Source organism: Eumetopias jubatus, unplaced genomic scaffold, assembly GCF_037043125.1.
Source record: "Eumetopias jubatus isolate StellerSeaLion01/CBP00866 unplaced genomic scaffold, mEumJub1_p1.0 scaffold_7, whole genome shotgun sequence".
Lineage (NCBI taxonomy): Eukaryota > Metazoa > Chordata > Mammalia > Carnivora > Otariidae > Eumetopias > Eumetopias jubatus.
The window spans coordinates 103,860,682-103,888,369 of NW_028274813.1; the positions used below are offsets into that span (position 1 = coordinate 103,860,682).

The 27,688-nt window shown below is 46.8% G+C and overlaps 2 protein-coding genes and 1 long non-coding RNA gene across 10 annotated transcripts in view; 2 read left to right on the top strand and 1 right to left on the bottom strand.

Moving 5' to 3' along the window:
- The window catches only part of USP3 (ubiquitin specific peptidase 3), a 105,176-nt gene extending 88,968 nt beyond the window's left edge, over positions 1–16,208 (top strand). For 5 of the 6 annotated variants that reach the window (XM_088024841.1, XM_028100266.2, XM_028100265.2 and 2 more), the window contains 4 exons: positions 8,885–9,003; positions 10,067–10,180; positions 10,319–10,386; positions 12,647–16,208. In XM_088024841.1, coding sequence (XP_087880967.1) covers positions 8,885–9,003; positions 10,067–10,180; positions 10,319–10,386; positions 12,647–12,812 — 467 coding nt within the window. In that variant the 3' untranslated portion in view covers positions 12,813–16,208. The remainder of the gene's footprint in view (positions 1–8,884; positions 9,004–10,066; positions 10,181–10,318; positions 10,387–12,646) is intronic. The other variant, XR_003608624.2, reaches the window with a different exon arrangement.
- LOC148163953 (uncharacterized) lies at positions 10,003–22,773 on the bottom strand. 2 transcript variants are annotated; one of them, XR_015768561.1, is made up of 2 exons: positions 22,598–22,773; positions 10,003–10,475 (listed from the first exon to the last, which is right to left on the bottom strand). It is a non-coding gene; the product is annotated as an uncharacterized LOC148163953 (long non-coding RNA). The 2 variants fall into 2 exon arrangements; XR_015768562.1 differs by having other exon boundaries at positions 22,576–22,773.
- Positions 18,727–27,270, top strand: FBXL22 (F-box and leucine rich repeat protein 22). 2 transcript variants are annotated; one of them, XM_028100270.2, is made up of 4 exons: positions 18,727–19,085; positions 22,097–23,376; positions 24,030–24,210; positions 25,428–27,270. In XM_028100270.2, exons 1-2 carry the CDS (start codon positions 18,751–18,753, stop codon positions 22,431–22,433), a joined length of 672 nt encoding a protein of 223 aa, XP_027956071.1. In that variant the 5' UTR covers positions 18,727–18,750; the 3' UTR covers positions 22,434–23,376; positions 24,030–24,210; positions 25,428–27,270. The 2 variants fall into 2 exon arrangements, with proteins under 2 accessions (XP_027956071.1, XP_087880968.1); XM_088024842.1 differs by having other exon boundaries at positions 18,728–19,085; positions 24,033–24,210.
- The last annotated feature ends 418 nt before the right edge of the window (positions 27,271–27,688 follow it).

The window sequence follows — 27,688 nt, forward strand, 5'->3', positions numbered from 1 at the left end:
ACCATTTTTATTTAACATAGTACTGGAAGTCCTAACTGCAGCAATCAGACAAGAAAAAAGGCATCCAAATTGGTAAGGAAGAAGTAAAACTGTCACTGTTTGTATAGCATATATAGAAAACCCTAAAGACTCCACCAAAAAAAAAAAAACTAATAACAAAGTGGCAGAAAGAAAACAATCCCATTTACTGTTGCAGCAAAAAGAATACCTAGGAATAAATTTAACCAAGGAGGTGAAAGATGTATACTCTGATGAAAGAAATAGAACATGACACAAAGAAATAGAAAGATATACCATGCTCATGGGTTGGAAGATTGTTACAATGTCCATACTACCCAAAGCAATCTACAAATTCAACCTCTGTCAGAATACCAATGATATTTTTCACAGAAGTAGAACAATCCTAAAATTTATATGAAAGTGCAAAAGATTGCTAAAGCAATCATGAGAAAAGAACAAATGAGAGGTATCACAATCCCAGATTTCAAGATATAATACAAAGCTATACTAATCAAAACAAAAATAGACATACAGGTCAATGGAACAGCATAGAGAGCCCAGAAATAAATCCACCCCTATATGGTCAATTCATAACAAAGGAGGCAAGAATATACACTGAAGAAAAGATAATCTTTTCAATAAATGGTGTTGGGAAAATTGGACATCTACTTGCAAAAGAATGAAATTGGACCACTTTCTTACACCATACACAAAAACAAACTCAAAATGGATTAAAGACCTAAATGTGAGACCTGTAACCATAAAATTCCTGAAAGAAAATACAGTAATCTCTTGGACCTCACCCTTTGCAACATATTTATGGATAGGTCTCCTCAGGCGGGAAGCAAAAGCAAAAATACACTTAGGACTACACCAATAAAAAAAATCTGCTGTACAGCAAAGGAAACCATCAGCAAAACAAGGCAACCTACTGAATGAGAGGAGGTATTTGCAAATGATATATCCCATAAGGGGTTAATATCCAAAGTATATAAAAAACATATACAACTTGATGCCAAAAAATCTGATTAAATAGGCAGAGGACTTGAATAGACATTTTTTCAAAGATGGCATACAGATGGCTAGACATATGAAAAGATACTCAACATCACTAGTCGTCAGGGCAGTGCAAATCAAAACCAAGTGAAATACCACCTTACACCTGTCAGGATGGCTAGTATCGGACAAGAAATATCAAGTGTTGGCAAGGATGTGGGAAAGAAGGGAATCCTAGTGCACTGTAGGTGGGACTGTAAAATTGGTGTAACCCCTGGGGTAAACAGTATGGAGATTCCTCAAAAAATTTAAATATAGAAATACCATATGATCCAGTAATTCCACTACTGGGTATTTACCCAAAGAAAATGAAAACACTAATTCAAAAGATATCTGCACCCCTGTGTTTACTGCAGCATTATTTGCAGTAGCCAGAATATGGAAGCAGCCCAAGTGGCTATCAATATATGAAAGGGTAAAGAGGATGGGATAGATATATACAATTAGTATATTACTCAGCTAGAAAGAAGAGTGAGATCTTGCCATTTTGGACAACATGGATGAACTTAGTGTTATGCTAAGGGAAATAAGAGAAGGACAAAAATCATATAATTTTACATAGAAGTAGAATCTAAAGAACAAAAGTTTCTTAAATATAGAGATTAAACTGGTGGTTACCATAGGGGAGGGGCATAGGGAGATGGGTGGAACAGATAAAAGGGATTAAGAGGCATAAACTCCCTGTTATAAGGTACATTGTGGAGATGAAAAATATGGCATAGGGAATATAGTCAATAACATTGTAATAATGTTGTATTACAGTTACAGGGGGATTTTCATGCCCAACTTGCATCAGTTGGATAGATCATCCAGACAGAAAATCAGTAAGGAAGTGTGGCCTTAAATGACACATTAGACCAGATGGACTTAACAGATATATACAATGTGTCTCATCCAAAAGCAAAAGAATACATTCTTCTCAAGTGCACATGGAACATTCTTCAGGGTAGATCATTTGTTAGGCCACAAAAGAAGTCTTCATACCTTTAAGAGGACTGAAATCACATCAGACATTTTTTCTGACCACAGTGGTATGAAACTAGACATCAGCTATGAGAAGAAAACTGGAAAATCCACAAATACGTGGAGATTAAATGACATGCTACTGAACAACCAACGGGTCAAAGAGAAATTTTAAAAATGCCTTGCGGGGGTGCCTGGGTGGTTCAGTCGTTAGGTGTCTGCCTTCAGCGCGGGTCATGATCCCAGGGTCCTGGGATCGAACCCCACATCGGGCTCCTTGCTCAGCAGGGAGCCTGCTTCTCCCTCTCCCTCTGCCCCTCTCCCCTGCTCACGCTCTCTATCACACACTCTCAAATAAAATCTTAAAAAAAATAAGTAAAAAAGCCTTGTGAAAATGAAACTGGAAACACAACGTACCAAAACTTAAGGGATACAGCAAAAGCAGTTCTAGGAGGAGAGTTCATAGCAATAAATACCTACTTTGAGAAACAGGAAAATCTTGAATAAACCTAACTTTACACCTTAAGGAATGAGAAAAAGAACAAAGCGCAAAGTTAGAAGGAGGAGGGAAATAAAGATTGGAGTGGAAATAAATGAGACTAAAAAGACACCAGAAAAGATCAGCAAAATAGCTGGTTCTTTGAAAAGATAAAAATCAGCAAACCTTTAGCCATTCTCATTGAAACAAAGACAGGACTCAAAATCAGAAAGGAAAGTGGGGACATTACAACTGATGCCACAGAAATACAAAGGATCTTAAGAGACTACTGTGAACAGTTACACACCAACAAACTGGAGACCTAGAAAAAATGGGTAAATTCCTAGAAATATACAACCTACCAAGACTGAATTATGAAGAAACAGAAAATATGAACAGACTGATTACTAGTAAGGAGATTGAATCAGTAATCGAGAATCTCCCAACAAACAGATGTCTGGGACTATACAACTTCAGTGATGAAATCTACGAAACATGCAACGAATTCATACCAATTCTCAGACTCTTCCAAAAAATAGAAGAAAGAACACTTTTAAACTCATTTTACAAGGCCATTCTGCAATTGCCCTGATACTAAACTAGACAAGGGGACCATAACAAAAGCAAATTACAGGCTGATATTCCTGATTAACACAGATGCAGAAATCCTCAATAAAATATTAGCAAACTGAATTCAACAATATTGTTGACCCTTCAACAACATGGGTTTGAACTACACATGTCCACTTACATGTGAATTGTTTCAGTTAATACAGTACAGTATATTTTCTCTTCCTTGTGATTTTTTTCCCCAAGATTATTTATTTTAGAGAGCACAAGTGTGCAAGTGGGGGGAAGGAGAGAGAGAATCTCGAGCAGACTCCACGCTGAGCACAGAGCCCAATTCAGGGCTCAATCCCATGACCCTGAGATCATGACCTGAGCTGAAACCAAGAGTCAGATGCTTAACTGGCTGAGCCACCCAGGTACCTCTTCTTTGTGATTTTTTTAAATAACATTTTTCTTTTATCTTACTTTACTAGAGGAGTACAGTATATAATACATATAATATACAAAATGTATGTTAATTGACTGTTATCATTAGAGTTCTGGTCAACAGTAGGCTGTCAGTGTTAAATTTTGAGATAGTCAGAAGGTATACATGAATTTTCAGCTGCATAGGGGTTGGTACCCTGAAACCCCCATGTTGTTCAAGGGTCAACTGTACATTAAGGGATCATACACCATAATCAAGCAGGATTTATTCCAGGGATGCAGGGATGGTTCAACATCTATAAATCAGTGTTATACACCACATTAACAAAATCAGGGATAAAAATATAATTATCTCAGTAGATGCATAAAAAGCATTTGACAAAATTCAATACCCACTTATTATTATTTTTAGAGAGCACAAGGATAGGTGGGGGAGGGGCAAAGGGAGAGAGAGAATCTCAAGCAGGCTCCACACCCAGCAGAGAGCATGACACAAGGCCCAATCTCAAGACCCGGAGATCATGACCTGAGCTGAAATTACGAGTTGGATGCTTAGCCAGCTGAGCCATCCACGTGCCCCAATACCCATTTATGATAAAAACTCAGGATATAGAGGGTACCTTCCTCAACATAGTAAAGGCCATATATGACAAGCCCATAGTTAATATCATACTCAACGGTGAAAAGCTGAAAGCTTTTCCTCAAGAGATAAGTTATAAAACAGGGATGCCCACTTTCAACACTTTTATTCAGTAAGGTATTAAAAATCCTCACCAGAGCAATTAGGCAAGGAAAAAAAAAGGCACCTAAATTGGAAAGGAAGAAATAAAACTGTCTCAGTTGGTTGGGCGACTGCCTTCGGCTCAGGTCATGATCCTGGAGTCCCGGGATCGAGTCCCGCATCGGGCTCCCTGCTCGGCGGGGAGTCTGCTTCTCCCTCTGACCCTCTTCCCTCTCATGCTCTCTATCTCTCATTCTCTCTCTCTCAAATAAATAAATAAAATCTTAAAAAAAAAAACTGTCACTATTTACAGATGACATGATATTATATATAGAAACCCTTAACATTCCATCAAAAAAATTATTCAGTAAAGTTGCAGGATCAAAATCAAAATACAAAAATCTATTGCATTTTTATACACTAATAATGAACTATCAGAGAAATTAAAATAATCCCTTTTACAATTGCATCAAAAAGAATACCCAGAAATAAATTTAACTGAGGTAAAGGACCTATACACTGAAAACTGTAAGACAATGAAGAAAGAAATTAAAGATGACACAAATAAATGGAAAGATATACCATGCCCATGGAAGAATTAATGTTATTCACACTACCCTAAGCAATCTACAGAGTCAGTGCAATCCCCATCAAAATTCCAATGGTATTTTTCATAGAAGTAGAATGAACAATACTAAGCTTTGTATGGAATCACAAAAGACCCCAAATAGGCAAAGAAATCTTGAGAAGGAACAAAGCCATGGTGCGCCTGGGTGGCTCAGGCATTAAGGGTCTGCCTTCGGCTCAGGTTATGATCCCAGGGTCCTGGGATGGAGCCCCGCATCAGGCTCCCTGCTCAGTGGGAAGCCTGCTTCTCCCTCTCCCACTCCCCCTGCTTGTGTTCCCTCTCTCGCTGTCTCTCTCTTTCAAATAAATACATAACATCTTAAAAAAAAAAAAAAAGAAGAAGAACAAAGCCAGAGGCGTCACACGCCTTGATTTTAAACTAAATTACAAAGCCATAGTAGTCACAACAGTATGGTTTTGGCATAGAAACAGACATATCAATGGAACAGAATAGAGAGCCCAGAAATAAACCACACATACATGGTCAATTTACAACAAAGCCAAGAATATTCAAGGGGAAAGGATAGTCTCGTCAACAAATGATGTTGGGAAAACTGAACAGCCACATGCAAAGGAGTGAAAGTAGACTACTTTCTTACACCATACACAAAAGTTAACTCAAAATGGATTGAAGACTGGAACCTAGGACCTGAAACCATGAAGGTCCCAGAAGAAAACGTAGGTAGTAAACTCTTTGACATAGGTCTTGGCAGTGACTTTTTGAATCTGTCTCCAAAAGCAAAGGCAACAAAAGCAAAATTAAATACGAGGGATTACTTCAAACCAAAAAGCCTCTGTACAGCAAAGAGAATAAAGTGAGAAGGCAAATTACTGAATGGGAGAAAATATTTGCAAATAGTGTTTGTTAAGGGGTTAATATCCAGAATGTATAAAGAACCCATTCAACTCAGTAGCAAAAACAAAACAACAACCAGTTCCATTTTAAAAAAAGGGAGAAAATCCTGATAGACATCTTTCCAAAGATGACATACAGATAGCCAACAGGTAAATGAAAAGATGCTCTACATCACTCATCAGGGAAATGCAAATCAAACCACAATGAGCTATCACTTCACAACTGTTACAATGGCTCTTATCAAAAATGTTAGAAATAACAAGCGTTAGGGAGGATGTGGAGAAAATGGAACTCTCATGCACTGTTGGAATGTAAATTGGTGCAGCCACTGTGGAAAACTGTGTGGGGATTCCTCAAGAAAATAGAGCTACCCTACGACCCAGCAGTTGCACTAATATTTACCTCAAAGATACAAACGTAGTGATCTGAAGGGGCACCTGCACCCCAATGTTTATAGCAGCAAAGTCCACAATAGTGTCCACAATAGCCAAACTATGGAAAGAGCCCAGATGTCCATCGACAGATGAATGGATAAGATGTGGTGTATGTGTATGATGGATTATGATGCAGCCATCAAAAAATGAAATCTAGCCATTTGCAATGACGTGGATGGAACTAGGGGGTATTATGCTAAGCAAAATCAGTCAATCAGAGAAAGACAATTACCATATGATCTCACTGATGTGGAATTTAAGAAACAAAACAGGATCATAGGGGAAGAGAGGAAAAAATAAGATGAAACCAGAGAGGGAGACAAACCATAAGAGACTCTTAATCACAGGAAACAAACTGAGGGTTGCTGGAGGGAAGAGGGGTGGAGGGATGGGGGTAACTGGCTGATGGACATTAAGAAAAACCTGTGATATAATGAGCACTGGGTATTATACAAGACTAATGAATCACAGGCCTGTACCTATGAAACCAGTAATACATTATATGTTAATTAATTGAACTTCAATAAAAAAATGTTAAAAAAATTAAAGTAGAACTACCCTATGATCCAACAGTTCCACTTCTGGGTATTTTTCCAAAGAAAATGAAAATACTAACTTGAAAAGATATATGATCCCTATGTTCATGCAGCATTATTTACAATAATCAAGATAAAGAAGCAACTGTTGGACGAATGGATAAAGACAATGTTTATATAATGAAATATTATTCAGCCATAAAGAATGAAATCTTGCCATTTAGAACAAAATGGATGGAACTTGAGGGCATTATGCTAAGTTAAAGTCAGAGAAAGACAAATACCATATGATCTCATTTATATGTGGAATCTAAAAAACCCCACACCAAGTTCATAGATGCAGAAAATAAATTGGTAGTTACCAGAGGTGCGGGATGGGAAGTGGGCAAAATATGTGAAAGGGGTCAAAAAGTAGAAACTTGCAGTTATAAATAAGTCATGGGGATGTAATAATATAGCATGGTGACTATAGTTAATACTGTATTGTATATTTAAAAGTTGCTAAGATAGTGGCGCGCCTGGGTGGCTCAGTCGTTAAGCGTCTGCCTTCAGCTCAGGTCATGGTTCCAGGATCCTGGGATCGAGCCCCACGTCGGGCTCCCTGCTCAGCAGGAAGCCTGCTTCTCCCTCTCCCACTCCCCCTGCTTGTGTTCCCTCTCTTGCTGTGTCTCTGTCAAATAAATAAAATCTTTAAAAAATAAAGTTGCTAAGATAATAAAAATTTCTCATCACAGGAAAAAAATTTTAATGGATGTTAATTAGACTTATTGTGATGTCACAACAGATACAAATATTGAATGTTCTATAGCTGAAATTAGTATGTTATGTGCCAATTATACCTCAAACAAAACAAAACAAAACACACAACTCCACAAAGAATGCATGGTTCCCCCGTGCCCCACATGGGCCTGTGCCACCAGGCTCTTTCTTATCCTCTTCTCTTGGGAGCCAAGGTGGACTATGACCTGAAAACTCTGAGTACAGAGACAGTGGTGCTTTTCCTCATACAGCTAGGTTTAGTGCTTGCTACCCAACTTTTCAAACTAAACATTATACTGTTTAAAGATGCATAATGTATGTGGTCTATAAAGGCAAGCAAAAAGATGATTAACACAAAATTCAGGATAATGTCTACTTCTAGAGGGAAAGATGGGGTCTATTACTGGGAAAATACAGGAAACTCCTAACAGGGCTCCCACACCTGGCTGCTCAGGTTGCTCACTGCACAACTGTAGGGGATGCCATTCACATAAAGTTTGGCTCCTCAAGTACTGAAGAGAATCCATTTCTTTATTTGAGTGCTGGGTACATAGGCATTCATACTCTTCTCTAAAAGGAATATTACTATTTCTCTACAGAACAATACATACCTTACTGATTGCAACAGGCGTTGGCAAACTCTTTATAAGGGGCCAGATAGTAAATACTTTAGGTATTACCGCATGTAAGGTCTGCGTCCCAACTCCTCGGCTCTGCTCTTGTATACAAGCAGCCACAGAGGATATATAAATCAGTGGGCGTGTCTGTGTTCAAGAAAACTTTATTTACAAAACCAGGTGGCTGGATTTGGCTTGGGGCCGCAGTTTACCAAACCCCAGATTACACAATTAAGCCTTTAAAAAAATTTATCTGTGGTTTGTCCAGGGGACTGAGAGTAGAGCCTGGAACAAAGGATTCCCTGGAGGTATCGTAGGAAGGTTGGTAATATAGCCTTCTGTCATCTATGTTTATTTCTTAATAAATTATGACTGTGAAAATGTTTGCTCTAAACCTGACTTTATGAACTTGGGGGCTTTGTCCTCTATAAGGTAAGATATTGAGAGAAGATTGCTGCTCAAACCTTGATTTTTTTTAATTAAGGAAACCATTTTTAGCAAAAGTATCCAGAAGATTTCTTCATTAATAGCACCAAACCCAGCAGTACCACCTGTCATTAAGTGATAGTTACCAGATGTCAGACATGATGCCAGGCACTTGACACACAGTATTTTCCTCACAACAGTGCTTCAGAGTAGGTTTTGGTTTTGTTTTTGTTTGTTTTTTGGTTTTCATTTTGCAACTGAGAAAGGCTGACTTTTTTCCAAGGTCACTGAGTTAATAACGCTGAGATTGGAGCCAGAGTTGTCCAGCTTCAAAGTTCACAGTCTGTTTTCTACAGCGTATTGCCTCTGTAGAAGGCCTCCCGTTTTAATGCTGCCCAAATCAATTTGGTTTTAGATTGTCTTCGCAGTTTCACTGACTTAGAAGAACTTGATGAGACAGAGTTATATATGTGCCACAAATGCAAAAAGAAACAAAAATCCACTAAAAAGTTTTGGATTCAAAAACTACCCAAGGTAAGGACTGAGTTTCAAATTATAATGCAGTTTTGAGAGGAAAAATGTTTGATTGATGAGAAGACAAATCATTTTTATAATTTTAGCCTGTGTTCTCTCTATTGGTCTCTTGAGTTGCTAGTGAAAGGTAAAGAAACCCTTTGAGAATGCATAATTAACGTGTCCTGATCACAGTTTCCAGCGTGTGGAAGGTGGTTTCCCACCACACGACCACTGAGCAACAGCGGGACGTCCTACAATTCCCTGCAACTCTGACTTGTCTACCCGGAGACAGCGATCAGATTCCACAGGGTCAGGTCTCAGTCCCCCAAGACTGCCTCCGCTTCAGAAGCCAGTCACAAGCCCAGCTTGTTACTTTATGCTTTTGACCAACAGACTACAGATATGTATGAGGAGATAGGTAGGGCAGAGTCCTGAACAGAGGAGCTTCTGCCTTTGTGGAGTTTGGGCCTGGCATGGGCCTCGAACTGTTCTGGTTCCCCATCTGGAAGCTCTCTAAACCCCCTCATTTTGGATTTTTATGGCGGCTTCATTACATAGGCTTGACTGAGTAACTCACTGGCTGTTGGCAGTTGTTGAACTCCCAGCCCCTTTCCCCTCCCTGGAGTTGGGGTGGGGGGCGGGGAGACTGGGGAGACTAAAAGTTCCAACTCTAATCACATGGTTGGGTGTTGCACCCCCCCCCCCAACCAGCCCCTATCCTTAGGTGTGGTCTGAAAGTCACCTCATTAACATAACAAAGACACCTTTATGGCGATCATTTAGGAAATTCTAAGGGTTTAGGAGCTCTGTTAGGACAGGGGGTGAAGACCTATTTATTTATATATATATAATTTATATATATATTTAGTTTTTATTTTAACTCCAGTTCGTTAACATGCACTGTAATACTAGTTTCAGGGGTTATATTATAAATCACAACATCACAATGTGGAAGAAAGTACCATCAGGTTTCAAAAGATAAACTGATAGGCCACCTAAAATATTGAGAGACATTAGTACCAAGTAGCTAATTTTATTGAAATGTAAATTGTTTATAATCTTTGATTTGTCTCTCATCCAGGTGCTATGCTTACATTTGAAACGATTTCATTGGACGGCATATTTAAGAAACAAAGTTGATACCTATGTAGAATTTCCCCTGAGAGGCCTGGACATGAAATGCTACTTGCTAGAGGTAAGATCAGTTATCTTTGTTAGATAGTGAAAGATGGCTCTTCAGTCAAATCAAGTCTTCACATTGAGGTAGGAGATAGGATGTCACTGAGCACTGCTGCTAACTCAGTCCTGGGATGTCTTCTCCCTTTTCCTGTAGCCTGAGAACAGAGGCCCAGAGCACTGCCTTTACGACCTTGCCGCTGTGGTGGTGCACCATGGTTCCGGGTAAGTGTGTCAGTGGCTTCTCGTGCTTGGGAAACGCACGGTGAAGACCAGCAGTTTCACACCACTCTGGATAATTCTCCCTCATCTCCCTAAAAAAAAGAATTCAGATACATTAAAGTGAGTGAAGTAGAGTTTTCTTTCCATCTTGGTGTGAAAGAATATTCTTGAAAGGATGTTGTGAAGGAGGAAGGCACATGAAAGCAAAATGGAGAACGGTTCATTTGAGCTCAGCATTCAGAACCTAAGCTGTTTGTCCACAAAATCCTGAGTAATCTTTACTCCAAAGTTTTTCTGTTTCCTTTGTCAGATGACATTTAAATTGGGGGAAAAATGGGAAATTATTTGGAACTTACTTCATGTCATCTATTTTAAAGATTCATTTTTATTGAATTTTTGTTTTTCTGAAAATTTGTATTAGTTTATACCTTCTGATTTCTTGAGATTCGGTATTTTACCTTCCAACGTGGACAAAACCCTATCCATGTTGAAAACCCTTTTCCCTCACAGCTCTGTAGACATTGCTCCCTGGACTTCATCATTCATAGTTACAAGGGCCAGGTCTACTACCAGTCTGAGTCTCATCCCTTTATAGGCAACTTTTTTTCCTCATTAGACGGTTACAGGATCCTGTCTTTGGATTTAAGAAATTACAGTAAATGTATTCCTGGCTTGGTGGTTGATAGGGATCCTCTTCGTCAGTGTCTTTGGCTCCTGGAAATAGTGTTTGTTCCCCGCCCTTTTCTACTTTTTGGAACCGATATTACACGTACGGCAGCCCCCCTCCCATCTGTACGAATACATTCCAAGACCCCCGGTGGATGCCTGAAACTGCAGATGGAACCAAATTCTATATATACACTTTAGTTTTTCTTATACATATGTACCTATGATAGTTTAGTTTACAATTATATTTAATACTGATTAATTATAATGGTGGTAGTGTTAGCTTCTGTTGACCTTTTGATGAGATGTTACAAGGAGGATCATCTTCTGGACCGCAGCTGACTGTGGGTAACTAAACTGGAAAGCAAAGCCAAGGATGAGGGGGACCTCCTATATAGTGAATTTTCTGGTTCTTTCACACATTTTAACCACTGTTCAATGATTTCCATCTCTGTGTTTCTGAAGACTGCCATGGCCTATTTTTCCAAATCACCAATTTGGATTTCATCTGTATCCAAATTGAAGATAAGCTCCTCTGTGAAATGTTTAATACTGTGGCAATCCCATTTTTCTGATAACTTCCTTTCATAATCGGAACATTCTTGTTTTATGGTTGCAGTCTCTTTTTGAAACCATCGGTATTAGAATTTTAAAGCTCTTTGGTTTTCTGCATTAAATTTGTTAGTGGTTAATGCTTTACTTGTTCTTCCCAGAACTTCTCTTTCATACCATCCACACCCCCTGCACCCCGGGTTTTGATGATTTGGGGCTGTTTATTCAGAGTCATAATAAATGATGAGATTGATCATTATTGGTAAATGGTAAGGGTTTTCCTAGCACTTGTAGGGTGTCCATTCTACCTAAGGCTTTTCTCCTGCTGGGAGCGCTGACTCTAGGGCTCCGTGGGTGAGTGGCTGGGTCATGCTAACAGAAAAGCACTTGCGGGGGCACCTGGGTGGCTCAGTTGGTTGAGCGACTGCCTTCAGCTCAGGTCATGATCCTGGAGTCCTGGGATCGAGTCCCGCATCTGGCTCCCTGCTCAGTGGGGAGTTTGCTTCTCCCTCTGACCCTCCCCCTTCCCATGCCCGCTCTCAAATAAATAAAATCTTTAAAAACAAAAAAAAGAAAAGCGCTTGCAGGCCACAGTACAGGGAGGGCACTTCCCTGGAGGCAGAGTACTTTCTCAAGCTCAGGTTTTTTCCAAGGCTGTGATGGAAATCTGTTCTTCAGTGGTCCAGGTTTCCCTAGACCTTGACCTATGCTTGTTAGGGCAAGAGTGCTTAGGTCTTGGGTTTCTCCATTAACCCAGTGCCATGTGAACAATGCTTTGTGTGTTGTAGAAAATCTTCAGTTTCTAGTCATTCGATGGCACTCTTCCCTGTATTTCCAATGTCAGTATATTCCTGGTCATTTCAGTGGATTTTGAGGAACGTAAACACCTGAGCTCAATCAGCCATCTTAAACCACAAGTCTCTAGGGTGTATTCTCTATTACAGTACTTATAATTTATTATATATCTAACAAATTCTATGACTGCGCATATCCTTTTGTTATTTCTGTGGCCCTTTTCTTTCATTTTTTTTACTTTCCCTTACAGGGTTGGTTCTGGACATTACACAGCGTATGCAACTCATGAAGGTCGCTGGTTCCATTTCAATGACAGTACTGTAACACTGACTGATGAAGACACCGTTGTGAAAGCAAAGGCCTACATCCTTTTCTATGTGGAACGCCAGGCCAAAGCTGGATCAGATAAACTTTAATACCTCCTTTAAATCATTATTTGTCAAGTATACCGGACAAACATTTCCAATTTTCCGTAAATACTTGATCCAAGATTTAATTTCATTATGCACTTTTCAATTTCCTGTTTTGGGTTTAGTTTTATTTTGTCAGTGGTAGTGATGTATTGAATATGGGCACCAACTAATTTGTTTTTTTAGTTCTACCAGAAAACCTCAGCAGATATTTTGATTTGCTGCTTTAGTTGTAATAATTGTTTTTATATGTAGTTTCAAGAACTTAGTTCTATTTGACTTTTTTTATATTAATGTTTTCAGTTCTCACTTTGAGACACACTTACATCAATGCTTTGTTACTCTCGCATGTTGCAAGCAGGAGGTGTTCCTGATTGTGAAGAGCAGCCTAACGGTCTGCTGCCCTTCACAGCTGTCACGGAGACCAGGTTGACTGGAAAGCCAGGATCATGTGTGCACATCATTTGTGACCCACAGGATTTCGCTGCTCAGTAATCGTTCCTTTTGATTGTAAAAGAGAAGTGGGAGGGCATCATTAAGCAGGCCAGGTAATTGCTGCTCTTGGTATCTCTCCAGGCTGCTGTTTATCAGCACTAACTAAATAAATTTGTTGGTTCAGTTGTACCTCTACTGCAAATTCAAGAATTACTCCTTTTGAGTTTTTGTTTTGTTCTGGGGATACTTTTTGCTTGTGTGTTTGTGCTCATGGAGCTAGGAGTACAGAAGAGTCCAAAGATGACCAAACACTTTGAGTGTGTAAAAATCTCAGACTCCGCTACACGGTGTAGATGTTATCCAGGGGGAGGAAACCATAGCTTCTGTTTGCCTTTCAAACCAGCATCTAGTTACCCCACTGGCTCTCGTGCTGGGAATAACTACATGTCCACTTCTGTCTTCTTGCTTGGCCATCTGAGGTCGAGATGCCGACCTCCAGAGTGGATTCTGACCTTCACCTATACTTCAGGTAACACTATGGGGTCTGCTCCTATAGAAGGAAATCTGAGTCTTTGCTACTTTGGTTTTTAACAACTCTCACTGGTCTATCCTGATAGAGCAAACTAAAAATATTCACTTTGAATAGTTTCTGTTCTTTAGTTGTCTTTGTTTCAAAATTTTCAAGAAGAATAGGTATAGGCACTATTAGGATTGAACTCAAATTGAAATCTGGAACCAGAATTCCATCTAAGGAAGGTAACTGATTCTGCAAGTGGTCCAGGCCAGTCTTGATGGGGTGGGGGGTGGGGGTGGCAGTGCTTGCAGACTGGAGAGAAGGGAGAGAGAGAGAAAACACACACTCCCCAGTAGGCTCTAGCACAGGACCGTGCACTGCTGTCAGCGCATCTTACTCCAGTCCATTTCTTCTGTTCTCTACAAGTTGTTAGAAGGGGCAGAATGTCTTTCATATTAAGCCAGTCAGCCAAAATTTTTGGTAATCTTGTTTCTCCTATTAAAAGAAAAAAGCCAAGTTTGTTTTTGTTTTTCTTTTAAGTGCATGAATAATCTGATGGCTGTCTTCCTGGGTCGGATGTTTGAGGTTGCAGGAGCAGATGTGGCTCCATTTCCATTTTAATATTCGCTAGATAAATCCTGTATTTTTCTCAGGGCAGAAATCAGCTGCTAAACACTTTAACATGGCCTGGAACAAACTGCAGTTACAGCTAAACCTGCACTATCTGGTATGGCAGTCACTGGTCACATGTGGTTATTGAGGTTTTAATGAAAATTAAGTTTAAAACCCAGTTCTTCAGTCCCACTAGCTACATTTCAAGGGCTCAGCAGCCGCTTGTGGCAGAGAATGCTTGGGCCCAGGGCCGCTCTGTCGTTGTGTAGGGCTCTTGGACAGCGCTGGTCTGCATTTTCACTCCGGAGAAGAAAGCTTTGCTGTCGTGTTTAGGTCTTGCAACTTAGACACAGAGTCCAGGAGATAATTAAGAGGGAAACATGTATTTAAAATAGTTTACAGTGCTAAATTACATGAGGTTGAACCATAAGAGATTGTGGTATTTAACCTTTTGATCTACAACAGTGAAAGTTGCACATAATTTGACCTAATATATTAGTACATTAACACCACATACAATTGAATGTGGAATGTGCCTCTTCTTTGATCTGTTTGGTATCGCCTGTGAATCCAGCTTCTTTTACTTAGAAGGCATACAGCTGGGACTTCTAACATTTGCACTTCCTTTGTCTCTCCGAGGGGGCCCACTAGAGGACTGCAGCATTATAGCCTTGGGCAGTGTGGATATTGGTGGAGAAAAACGGTCTTTTTATACCAAAAGGAACTTCGCGACAGCCAGACCACTTTGTTGGGGAAGGTGGTCCTCAGACAGGCAGCGCTGTTGGCTTGAGGGATGGACACATCTCCTCTTTGAATTTCTGGAGTGTTTTTATTGCTTGATTTTACTGACGCAGAAATGTTTGAATGACATTACGAACGCTCCCTTGGAAAAGTGATTGGATCCATTTGAATTGTGCATTTGAACGCCAGTGATGTAAACGTGCCTGTTTGTACTTAAAAAATTTAACTGTGTAGCCTTATCACACCTATTTTAAAAAGCTGATCTTCGTGTGCTCTTCAGGGCTTTCCCCTGTGCCGTGCTATCTCTGCGCGTGTGGCTTCTCGCGCAGGGGCTGTGGCGCAGGCGGTGCCTCGCTCTGTCCCATGGCTCCCTGGAACAAGAACACTTCCTCAGAAGTCCTCCCACACAGGTGGGTGATGGAAACAGTTTGTGGCAACACAAATCTCTCTCCATGGTGGAGAAACCTTTGCTTATCCACTGTATTCTACTCAGTGTCTAGAGACGACATATGTAATAGAATTAAACCAGTCAAGTGTACAGGCCCTGGTTAAGTGTTAAATGTGTATCTCACCTGGGGAACCTACTCAGCAGCTTGGTTTCTGGGGTTGGGGACATATTTATTTCTTAAAGGCCAAACCTCTCTTCCAGTGGTTTAGTGTACATAAGTTTATTTAGATTTATTTCTTCCCCCTCAGGCCCCAGCGTCCCCTCAACTCCCTCACACACCCTGTCGCTGACGTGGCCTCGTCACTTGGGCCCTGAAAAGGCTCAGGAGCAGTCTGTTCCTGTGGCCGGGGCATGGGGCCTGGGACACTGGGGTGCAGCCGCAGGAACGGGCCCGCGGGGCCGGGCTGTGGGCGAGGTCTCCGCCCCGCCTCGCTGGTGTAACGCCTCCCTCAGGTCTGAGCACCATGGACTCCAGACCCCCCGCCCCGCCAGTGCTGTCTCATGTACTCGCCCGCCACGAAAGCCTAGTTTGTATGATGCGAGAGGATTAACGGTGCAAGTGACTGATTTCATTTACGTTGTAATCACAACCCTTCTCTGCTTCACCAACCTGAACTTTTATGGATAAAAGTATTAAAGTTCTGGTCTCTTTCCTCTTGACTATTATTTCTGAACCGCTTTCAGGGGAGCCACGTCAGTATCGCGGTACTTGCTCAGGGGACGGCCCGGTCGGTCAGCGCCCGCCCGACGCGGGGCCGCCGGTGTGTATGCGCAGGGCTGAGGCGGCCGGAGGGCCGGGCGGCGGCGGCAAGCCGGTGGGCTGCGCTCGCGCCTGCGCTGAGGTGCTGGACCCGCGGCCCGTGCACGCGGAGGCCAGCGAGAGCGTCCTGCCTCCCCTCTGCCGGCTCGTCCTATAAAACGAGGCCCGCTTGCCTCCTGCAGAGCTAGACCCCGCCCTGAGGAACCGGCGCTGGGGGCTCTGAGCAAAGGACATTGGTCACCTTTTTAAAGTAAGACATGCAAGTAAGTGCCACTGTTAAAAAATAGTTTCTGCTTTTCAGTACGCTCCTATATACCTCTCTGCCCCCGTCGTCCCCTGCAAACAGAGAAAAACCCACCACCCTCTGCCCACACCGATCGTTTTTCTGTTATTTGCCTGCTCCTCTCAGTCTCTGAAAACAGGCAAATGGTTTTGCCTCCAGGCCCCATCCAGCCCGCTCCTCGCGGCAGCCTCCTCCTGGCAGCTGGTGAGGGGCTGTGCGGTGGCGGTGGGGCCAAGGGAGCCGTGCCCTGTGCTGTCCACGCCACCCTGACGGCCCAGACCCTCCCTGCATCCTGCAGTGCTTCCCACCCCCGCCGGCAGCATGCACGACTCCGTGGGGAAGCCTCGACGGGCCACGAGGACGGCCCAGTGGCCAGCCTTTTATGAAGCTGAAAGAACTGTCCGTTTCCAGAGGCCAGTCCACTGAAGAGTACTGGTTTAGATAGGATTTGCGAGGAAAAGGAGATAATAAGGCTTTGTGCGGTGCCCCCTTTGGGTGAGTGCAATGAAAGCCAGAGAGGGGCGTCAGCTGTCAGCCGTGGCAAACCATTAAAATAATTAGTCTGCGGTATTAGCAGTAGCTAGTTACCCTTTCCCTAAGAACTGCATCCTTTAGCTGTTTCTTGGTGTATGTTGTTTGTAAGACAAGACACCCCTTCCCCTTGGCATTGCTGGGGTAACCAAGCACCAGGACCTGGAGCCTGGTGTCTCGGAGTTGGCTAGAATGGCTCTTTCCTGAGCTCTGTTGTGCTTTTAAAGGCAAAGCTGCACCAGGAACGACCAAGCCTTAGTTCCAGAAGAGGGTCCAACACAGCTGCTTCATCCGCCTGACTCCACACAACTGCACGCAAAGTATTTCTTTCCTTCCAATTCCAACAAATGGGGGAATGAACAAAGGTAACCACTTGGGTGGTGTTCCCTGGCGAAGCAGAGGAAAATCTATCCCCTGCCTCACTGCTGCAGACAGTGCAGCCCTTCCTGTCAGCATCCCCCAAACCAGCACACACAGCTGCCAGTTCACAGCAGCACAATCTCAGTAGGATCTGGGGTGGGCCTGGGAGGGAAGCAGGATTAGAAAAAACGATCCACACGGTGAGAAATCTGTGACTTCAGGAAAGGAGAACTTAAAAGAGATAAGACCTCCAGGCAGCCTGCCTAGGCGACAATCCCTCCCAGTGAGCAGACCAAAGGCTTTCACAAAGACAGTGGTGTCTGGCTGGCTTAAAGGGCAAGCTGAGACTCAAACACTTTAACCTAAAACTGTTTCAAGCAGTTTTGTACTAAGAGCTCCCTCATCCATCCTGACATTTTGGGAAATACAAACGAGATACAACAGGGTATGTAATTGGGAAAATGTTAAGATGTAAAGCCAAGTAAACTTAAGCTTAACATGTTATGCACATACACACAGAACAACCTTGGAGAGCTAAGCTACTTAAGATAAATCTTTGTGCAACGACTGGGTAAAAACAGAGCCAGCTGGGAGGCTGAGGAAATCCCTTTGCCTGGCACAGGGCAGCAGGGTCTGAAGGTAGTTGGGCCGAGCTCACAAACCATCACCACTGAGCAAAGATCACAGGGAAAGGGGCCTTATCACAGCTTCAACTTATAGCTTTGAACACAAAACTGTCACCCTTCGCTCTTTATAGATAACTCCTATTAGGAGTGGAGCAGAAGACTCACACATACATATTCGAGAATGGAAACATCCAATTTATAATCAGGGTCCCTCCCAGTGAGCAGACTGCAGGCCCAGACAGGTGGTCTGGCTGGCCACCTCCGCCTTGGGAAAAGCCAAAAGAGCTCTCTGCTAAGCACCACTGTCAGCTAAAAGGGAAAGAAATCCCTTTTAAGGAAGCTATTTAACTTCAATAGGCTGCTTTTCTGCCAGGATTTTCAATTCCTCTGAACATGAGCCGGACCACAGACTGCCGCACGTATGTCTGGATCCTGACTCCCCCTACCCTGTTCTCAGAGCTTCAGCACCAGCTGTTAGCCAAAAATAAACACCATTCCTCAACCATATATGTCCACCAGCCCAGAGCCGGGGGGGGGGGGGGGGGGGGGAGGAGGGGGAGGAGGAGGAGGAGGAGGAGGAGGAGGAGGAGGAGGAGGAGGAGGAGGAGGAAGGTCAGGTCCCTGGGCGCACACCATGCACATCACCCAGCTCAACCGGGACTGCCTGCTGCACCTCTTCTCCTTCCTGGACAAGGACAGCAGGAAGAACCTGGCCAGGACCTGCCCCCAGCTCCAGGACGTGTTTGAGGACCCCGCACTCTGGCCCCTGCTGCACTTTCGATCCCTCCTAGAGCTCAAGAAGGACAACTTCCTCCTGAGCCCGGCCCTCAGGAGCCTCTCCATCTGCTGGTACTCCAGCCGTGTGCAGGTGTGCAGCATTGAGGACTGGCTCAAGAGCGCCTTCCAGAGGAGCATCTGCAGCCGCCACGAGAGCCTGGTCAATGATTTCCTCCTCCAGGTGTGCGACAGGTAGGCCACCTCCTGAGCTGCGAGGGCTTTGCGGGGGGGCGGGGGGCCTGGCTCCCACCGCTCTAGGAGGCTTGGGGTGGGGGAAGAGCAAATTACAAGACCAAGATGCCTCCATCTTGGGGAGCCTTAAACTAGGCCCAAGGCAGACTGTCCAGGCCTGTCCACAGCACAGTCCCTAGAGAAGGCATACAGTCATGGCAGTGGGGGTGTGTGTGTGGGGGGGGTCTTCCTCCTCTTAGCCTCCCAGGTCCTGGAGCTGCTTCTGCTGCAAACAGGAAGACTGGGCTTCAGCTGTCGCTGTCCTTTGGGCAGCTGTCCTCCCTAGCAGCCGTCAAGAGCGGCCTGGCTGGGCCTGGATTTTCAAGGTCAGGCTCTGGGAAGGGTTCCTAGATTAAGCCATCAGCTTACCCCTCCGCTCTCCCCCTAGCAAACAAACTCCAAGGCTTGTGGAACGCAGCTAAGGAAGGACAGCTAGGGTGCTCTGGGTAAGCTGAACCAAGCCAGACTCCAGGAGGAGGGGTGGTGATATGGAAGAATGGTTTCCTCATTAGAATATTACTAAATCTCACTGTACCCCTAAGGGAGGGTGTTTTAGCCAAATTTTTCAAATGAGCAAATCAAAGTTTTGAGAGGTCATGTGATCTACCCACAGTCTAGGATTGCCAGATTTTAGAAAATAAAAATTCAAGAAATCCAGTTAAATTGGAATTTTGAATAGACAAAATTTTTTGGCGTAAGTATGTCCCAAATACATCCTGTATTTGATCGGTCAACTCTACCCCTCGTGGAGAGGCTAAGCCACAGGCGACCCCCCATGGTCCCAGCCTCCTGCCTAGGGCAGCCCACGCAAGCGGACTTCTGCTGCCAGCCTCTCGCTGAGCCTAAACTGACCAGTCCCGTCCTGCCTTTAAGGAAAAGCACCTCTTGGTTACTAACAAACTAGGCTCAGCCAGTTTGCTGCCACCCGGGTTTAACAGCTACTGTTTGCCGGCAGTGTGACCGGCATGGAAGGAAACAGAGTGGTGGCCCCGCCTTGCCCTTTTTTTTTTTTTAAAGGCAGTCAGAAGAAAACAAGATGGACTTGGTTGGGCCCTGCAGGGATGAGGCCATTTTGGTGGGTTTAACAAGGCCCAGCAATCAGACTGGAGTGATATATGTGGGAGGGGCAGGCCTGCTGTGAAGTTGTTCCATTCCTGCTGCAAGAGAACTTAATTTCCCACATCAGCAAGTGTGGAGTGGCCCTCTCATGTCTCATGTCTGGGTGCAGCAAGGGGCCCCAGTGTCCAAAAAGAACACACGGCTTGGTGATAAGGGTTCTGTGCTGAGTCTCCCAGTGCTGCCACTGTCCGACCATGGGACCCCAGACCAGATATTTAAATCCAACCTAATTTCTTCATCTGTAAGATGGGATAAATCACCCATCTCACAGGCTAAGAGGATTAAATGACACAGTAGCACTGGCCCACGGCAGGTACTGATAACATCCATGAGATCTGGTTCTTTAGCGATCCACTCTTGGCGGCGAGGGACAGCTGAGGATGGCGGGGAAGCAGTCGGCTCTTTCTCTGGTTTGTTCCTACATCAGGATTATGCTAAAGGTTCTTAGAACAAAACGGACCACTCAACACCTTTGGGGCTTAAACACCTAATTGTCATAATCACCCTACAGCTAACAATTTCTCCCACTTGTCAAATGAGGACTAGCACAGATCAGACATTTGTTCTGGGTCAGAGAGGAGATAAGTTACCTGAGCCCTCTGGGCCAGTTTCCTCATTCACAAAACAGGGTGCAGAGGGTTTGATACGAAGACTTAAGAAGCCATATGAACTTGGGAAGATGGAATGGGCTCAGTGTGTGAAATGTGCCCCTTCCCCAGGCACAAGGGAACCGGGCTAGCCCAGGCAGGTGCAGTGAGGGGGTTAAGGGGAAAGCTGATGGGGGAAGCAAAAGCCCCTGTAAGACCACAGCTCCCACTGGCTACAGGGAGCCAAGACCCCTGCCCACAAGACAGGTCCTTCTTGACTGCAAGCAGCCTGATCCTGTGTACTCCCAGGAAAACTGAGTTACAAGTGCCTGTAGAAGGCCCTGTGCAGGCTCTTTACACCCCAAATCTTGATCTTCACTACAAGCCCACTGGTAGGCATTATTCCCTCCCGGCTGTGCACCCATACACATAGAGGGAAACTGAAGCTCTGTGAGTGACTCAGCCAAGGTCACACCGAAATAAGCCAAATCCAACTTTGCTCAAGATCTTTTTCTCCAGCAAGTGCAAGTGCTGGTAAGGCTGGGGCAGAGGAGCCCCCAAACTTTCAGTACAAGTGGCCCTTGACTGTACCCACCTCAGACCTGGTTCTAGACCTCTTCCAGGCTGGCATCCCAGTGGGCATGCAAAAACCGTCCCAGTTAACTGAGCACAAACCAGGGGTCTAGAACCCAGAGCCAGGCATACTCAGAGATACGCCCCGACCCCAGCCCCAAGGGTTCAACAGTGCCTGTCCCTAAGCCACCCCACAGGAAACCTTGCTCCCACCTGACTGACCATCCTGCCAGGAGCATCAGGGCCTCAGCTTGAAGCCAGACTGGAGTAGTCACCATGCATCTTTTCCCGCACTCCCGTCCCCCAAAGCAACAGGCCTGGAGAGAACCAAAACACCCAGAGTTGTCGTCCTGGACCTTGCAACCCCGCTGCCCACAGCAGGACCAGTGGCGGCTCAGGAAGCTAAGAGCCCACGCAGATTAAGGTCTGGTGGAGTGCAGAGACAGAAAGAGCAGGGGGAAAGGGGACAGAAACCCTGGTTCTGATCCGGGCCGCGTCATCGCAGGCCAGTTCCTTAAACTGGCTGAGCCCGGTTCACTTCCTTGCCCACAATACACGGAGTTATGTGACGAGTCCCAGGGCTGGCAGGGAGCTACTGGGCCGGGGGCTGCTCCAGGGAGGGGCGGGGCACGGGGCGGGCGCCAACCGTACCCGCGTGGGCCCCGACCCCGGGCCCCCGCGATCTCTCCGCAGGTGCCCCAACCTGGCGTCCGTCACGCTTTCAGGCTGCGGCCACGTCACCGACGACTGCCTGGCGTGCCTGCTGCGCTGCTGCCCGCGCCTGCGCGCGCTGCGCCTGGAGAACTGCGCGCGCGTCACCAACCGCACGCTGGCTGCCGTGGCGGCGCACGGGCGCGCGCTGCAGACGTTGCACGTGGACTTCTGCCGCAACGTGAGCGCGGCCGGCCTGCACCGCCTGCGCGCCGCGTGCCCGCGCCTCGCGCTGCGGGCCGAGCACAGCGCAGCCATGATCCCGGACCAGCTCCCGAGCGCGCCCGGCACGGTTTTTCGCAAGCTGCTGCCGCCCTAGGCCGACCACGCCGGGGCACGACACCCAACCAAGGGCCCCGGGCGGAAAGAGCGACCTGGCTTCCAACCCCAGCCCCTCCACCTCCCAGACTGTCGCCACATCTCTGAACCTCAGTGTCCCCGGTGGGGACACTAATGCCTACCTCACATTACGGTTTTACGCACCGGAGTGCAAGATTAAGTAGCCGGATGCTGGGAAAACACTCGGCTAGCCCTCACTAAACACCAGCATTTATCCCGATGCCTTTCCGCCCCGGGTCCTCCGCCACTTGCTGTCCGCAGCAGGGGAGAAGCCCACACCATGCCTTGAGACTGCGACCGCCGTCAGGAACCGAAATAACCCCCATGGTGAGGCGTGGCCACCCGGTAGAGCGCCGGCGCAGGCGGAGCGCGCGCAGGCGCCGTGGGGTGGGGGCGGGACGACCCCGGCGGCCCACCGAGCGCCGAAGCTCACCCCGCGGCCGTGCGTGGCCCAGGCTCCCTCCGAGCATAGCCGCCCGCTGCACCAGTGGGCGGGAGGAGGGGGAAAGCCGGAGCTCCCAGCAGGAGAGCCCCCGAGCTCGCCACCGCGGCCCCTGCCGTCCACGCCTTCGCTCGGCGCTCGGGCCAGCCCGCACACACGATTCTAGAAAATTCGCTGGTCGATATGATTCTGAACATAAACCACATAGTTATCCTAATTTTCTACCGTTCTCGTATCACAAAGACAGAAGAAAGCATCTGGAAAACCCTAAGTAAAGACCTGAAAACAAAAGCAGCAGCACTGGTTAAGTCCTTTGATAATGAGACCACTAGAGGCGCCTACAAAGTTAAATTTTTACCTGATGGATTTGCTCAACGTGGGCACACGCCTGGACTTCAGTTTCAGAGCTTTAGTCACTGATGTCCCACCTTTAGCCACCAAAGTATAGGCTCCCGGCCCCGCAGCAGCCTCCTGGTCCCAGGTACACGGTGAAAACTTGGGTACGAGGGGAAGGCAGGGAGCACAGCGGGCTGGCGGGCCATGCTCACACTCCAACTCCGCCCAGCACCAGCTGGCACCTGGGCCCTTAAGTCACCTGAGGCCAGGTGTTTCTTGTCTGGGAAAGCGGATCTAGACCCCTACTCACCTGTTGCCCAATATTGGGGAACCAGCAAGGAAAAAAGAGAAATTACAATTTCTTCTCTAGTAGGAGAAGAGACAGTAAATACTTGGTATCTAAGAAACTAATAAGGGTACGGTGGGGGCGGGGGATGGGGAGCACCAGGTAAGGGGATAACTGGCAATTGCTGGGGAAGCCTTGGGGAGGGGGAAAGCGACCTAAAAGGGGTTGACCAATGTGAGCCTCGCCACGTGAAGTGAGGCAGGGAGCCGAGCGGCATCTGGCAGGAAAGTAGTGCAGGCGCAGGGAATGATAGCTCGTGCAAGGGCTCCAGAGCAGGAGCCTGGCCTGCGAGCTGGGGGCCAGGAGAGCAGTGTGGCGGGGGCAGAGTGAGTAGGGGGAAAGGGGAGCAGGAAAGATCAGAGAACTAGGGATGTGGGTGGCTCTAGAGGCCTCACAGGTTACTCTGAGCATGAAACGGGAGCTGGAGCGCCCCCACCCCAACCTACCCCCAGCAGGAGCCAGGGTCCCGAGCAGAGATGATCGCCAGGTGAAGCCCCGAGGGGCTGAAATTTCTCCAGGCAGAACCTGTGGTGGGGCAAGCAGCAACCCACCCCATCCCAAGCCCTCCAGGGCCTGCTGGAGGCCTCATTTGCCGTCCCGGGCCCTTTGGGCCAGCGCTGGGCCCAGAAGCAGGTGGGTGTTGGCACTGAGGTCAGGCCTGACACAATCCCTCACCCCTGTGTGGGGGGGAGAGCCAGCCCCCTCAGGCCGTCAGCTGCAGGGGAACGGGAGGACCCCACTTCCTCTGGGTGATTTTCTGGTTTACCCACCATAGCTCTGGACTCTGGAAAGAGGGCTTGCGGGGATTTTACTTTCCCACTACTGCAAACGGTGTTGAAAAAACGCTTAGGCTTCCAGGGGGAAAAATGTTTATTTAAAACAGCACCACTTAGGGGCGCCTGGGTGGCTCAGTCGTTAAGCATCTGCCTTCGGCTCGGGTCATGAACCCAGGGTCCTGGGATCGAGCCCCGCATCGGCGGGAAGCCTGCTTCTCCCTCTCCCACTCCTTCTGCTTGTGTTCCCTCTTTCACTGTGTCTCTCTGTCAAATAAATAACCTCTTTAAAAAAAAAAACAACAGCACCACTTAAACCCCAGGGCTTTGCTTTTATTATTTCTGATAAGCCTGAATTGCCAGCAGGTTCTGTTTGCCCTGAGTTGATGGTTTAGTGTGGGGGACAGTAGAGTCCTAGTTTCTGTCTCTCCTCTGAGAGCCAGTCAGCCGTCTCCAAACCTCAGCTTTTAAATCTGTGTGTTGGGATTGCTGGAGAGTCTTGCTTGCAGGGTTCTAGTAAGGATTAACACGTCATGTTTGTAAAGCTGAAGTCACTGCAAGTTTAGCTCAAATAGGGTAAGCTGAGGCCCCTTTCCTTTTCCCCATGGAAGCTTTTTTTTTTTTTTTAAAGATTTTATTTATTTATTTCACAGAGAGAGACACAGCAAGAGAGGGAACACAAGCAGGGGGAGAATGGGAAAGGGAGAAGCAGGCTTCCCGTGGAGCAGGGAGCCCCACGCGGGACTGCATCCCAGGACCCTGGGACCCTGACCTGAGCCAAAGGCAGATGCTTAACGACTGAGCCACCCAGGCACACAGCCCATAGAAGCTCTTTTATAAATGAGGGCTAACTTCCCTGGCGAAGCCTCTGGTGCCCAGTAACCCTCCACATACCGAGGCTCTAGCGATCACAGACCTAAAGCTGCACTGACAGCAGAGTCCAACACTGTTGCTAGAGCTTGAATTGGGCCCCGCCCCCTCCGGGGCGCTTTGGGTCCCTGAGCCAAGGGCCACCTGAGGTACACGGGAAGGCAGGCCCTGATGAGATCCAGGGCTCTCCACTCCGCCTTCCAACAGGTGCTGTTCACGTCATCGGGCACTGAGCAGAGCCCTGGACAGAACACAATGCCCGGCTTCACCGGAAACTGCGCTCGACAGCTTCTCTCAGACCCGCGGAGAACAAGGGGCATCACATGCTTCGTTAATCCACAGACTCATTCATCTGGGGTTGCGGGGTTCTGACAGGTTATGACCTCTTGGAGCTTTAGTTTAGTTCTAAAATAGGGCCAGTACCTTCTCTGTGACACCCCGATGAGATGATGCCTCAGTGTACCGTGTCTGGAAGATGTCCTCACATCCGCGGCAGCCTAGAAAAGCCAAGTGCCTGGCAGAACCCACAAGGCCTGGGTACCGGGAAGAAGCACGCTGGGTCCGTAAGGGGGTGATCCAGGAACACTCGGAGGACTGACCCCAGCTCCCACAGGGTCTGTGGGTGGGGTGCTCCTTCCGGCAGGCACGGTTCAGCAAAGGCAGTCAGAAAGCCCAAGGCAAGCCCAGGGAAGCCAGGGGAGATGGGAGCCTGTGTTCCAAACCCACTTGAAAATGGCGTGGAGGTTACCTATGTCCTCACGGCCTCTATTAGAACAGTCTACAAACTTTCCCTAGCTCCTGAATGCTTGTTTTGCTCTCAGTTCTGGCCAAGGCAGCCAGTGGCCACAGAGAGGAAAAGCTAGGGGGAGGGTGCAGAACCTCAGCCCCGGGGCAGGACGGTGCTCCCTGGTGGAAGGCTGGCATCGGTCACCATATCGTGCTGGCGAGCCTGCGCAGGAAGCTCAGTACCAGCAGAGACCGGAGCCACATGCTCCTAGGTCAGGGGCTCAGGTCACTCCTTGGGAGGCGGAGCCTGCTAGGGGGACGCGGGGCCGTGAGGCTTGTCTTACAGGGACACGCTGGCCTGTTTCTGCACAGGCTGAATATCTGGAGGGGACTCAGCTCCTTCGGGTCCACAATGGTCAGCAGGTGTGCTGACAGGAAGCCAGGGCTCCCAGCTCTAGCCTGTACACACCTGTGATCCAGCACCTTCCTTCTCCTGACCTCAGATTCGTGGTAAGAGAGGTCACCTGACACCTTAGCTCTAGGATTCCTCCAGCTCTAGGGTCCACGCCTAAGGCTTGCTTTTTGCTAAAAACCAAGTTCACCAGATACAGGTTTCATCCGACTGGCAGTGCTGGGCAAAGGCCACGAAGCGAGGAGGCCCAGAACAAAGCTGCCCCTGGGAAATCCTACATCTTAAAGGAGGGGGATCCAAGTTCTCTGGGGGCTCTTTAAGGGTCATAACAACTGCAAGGGATTTAACTGAATGATCCAGCGAACAAAAAAACTGCCCAAGTCTCCCCAGAGGGGCTGAAAATGAATTAGGGAAAATAAACACCTGTGCCAGGCCCTTTCAGCCCCTCGGACCAGGGATTCATGCCTCCGTCTCTCCTCCAGGGCTTCTAAAAGAGAATTCTTCTAAAAAAAGAACAGGTTTCCAGTAAAGAAATGGCATCTGTTATAAAATCAAGGTGTCTGCGCAGATTTTCCTTGCAGGGTCATACCTCCTGAGAAGCCTGACAGGTGGGGCCTGGAACCATGAGCATCAGCCTGCTGGGGGTACCTCTGCCCCTCAGTGCAGAGCCAAACATGGCAGCAGAGGCCAGAGCCTCTCAAAGGTTGAGGCATTATTTTTATTTAAAATAAATTCTGAGGGGCACCTGGGTGGCTCAGTCGCTAAGCGTCTGCCCTCGGCTCAGGTCATGATCCCAGGTTCCTGGGCTCGAGCCCGGCATCAGGCTCCCTGCTCATGGGGAGCCTCCTTCTCCCTCTGCCTCTGGCTATGCTCTCTCACTCTTTCTCTCAAATAAATAAATAAAAACTTTAATTCTGAGACTGCAGATGTATCCTTTAGCTCAGCACACCCTCAGCCCAGCCCAGCAAGAAGGAAAAGCCACTAGTTACCAGGAACCAGCCCAGAAGGCTCTAAGAGACCCCTCGCTTGGCATCGTCCAGGATCTCAGCAGCACACAGAGGCCTCCCTCCTCTCAGGTCCCCCCTGGCCCAGAGGCCTGGGCAGTGTGCCTTCCCACCCCAGTGAGTGCGTCGAGCCCAGAGCCCTTCACCGCTCCTACTGACTGAGCTCTCACATCAAGTATCGAAGGTTCCTCTTTGCCCAGAACCCCTGTGGCTTCCCAGAAGCTGTTGTCTCCCCCTCTGAGACCCAATTCCAATTGAAACCTCTTTTCAAGTAATAATAGGCATTCTCACTGGGAAAGATCCTTGTACCACAAACCGTATCTGTC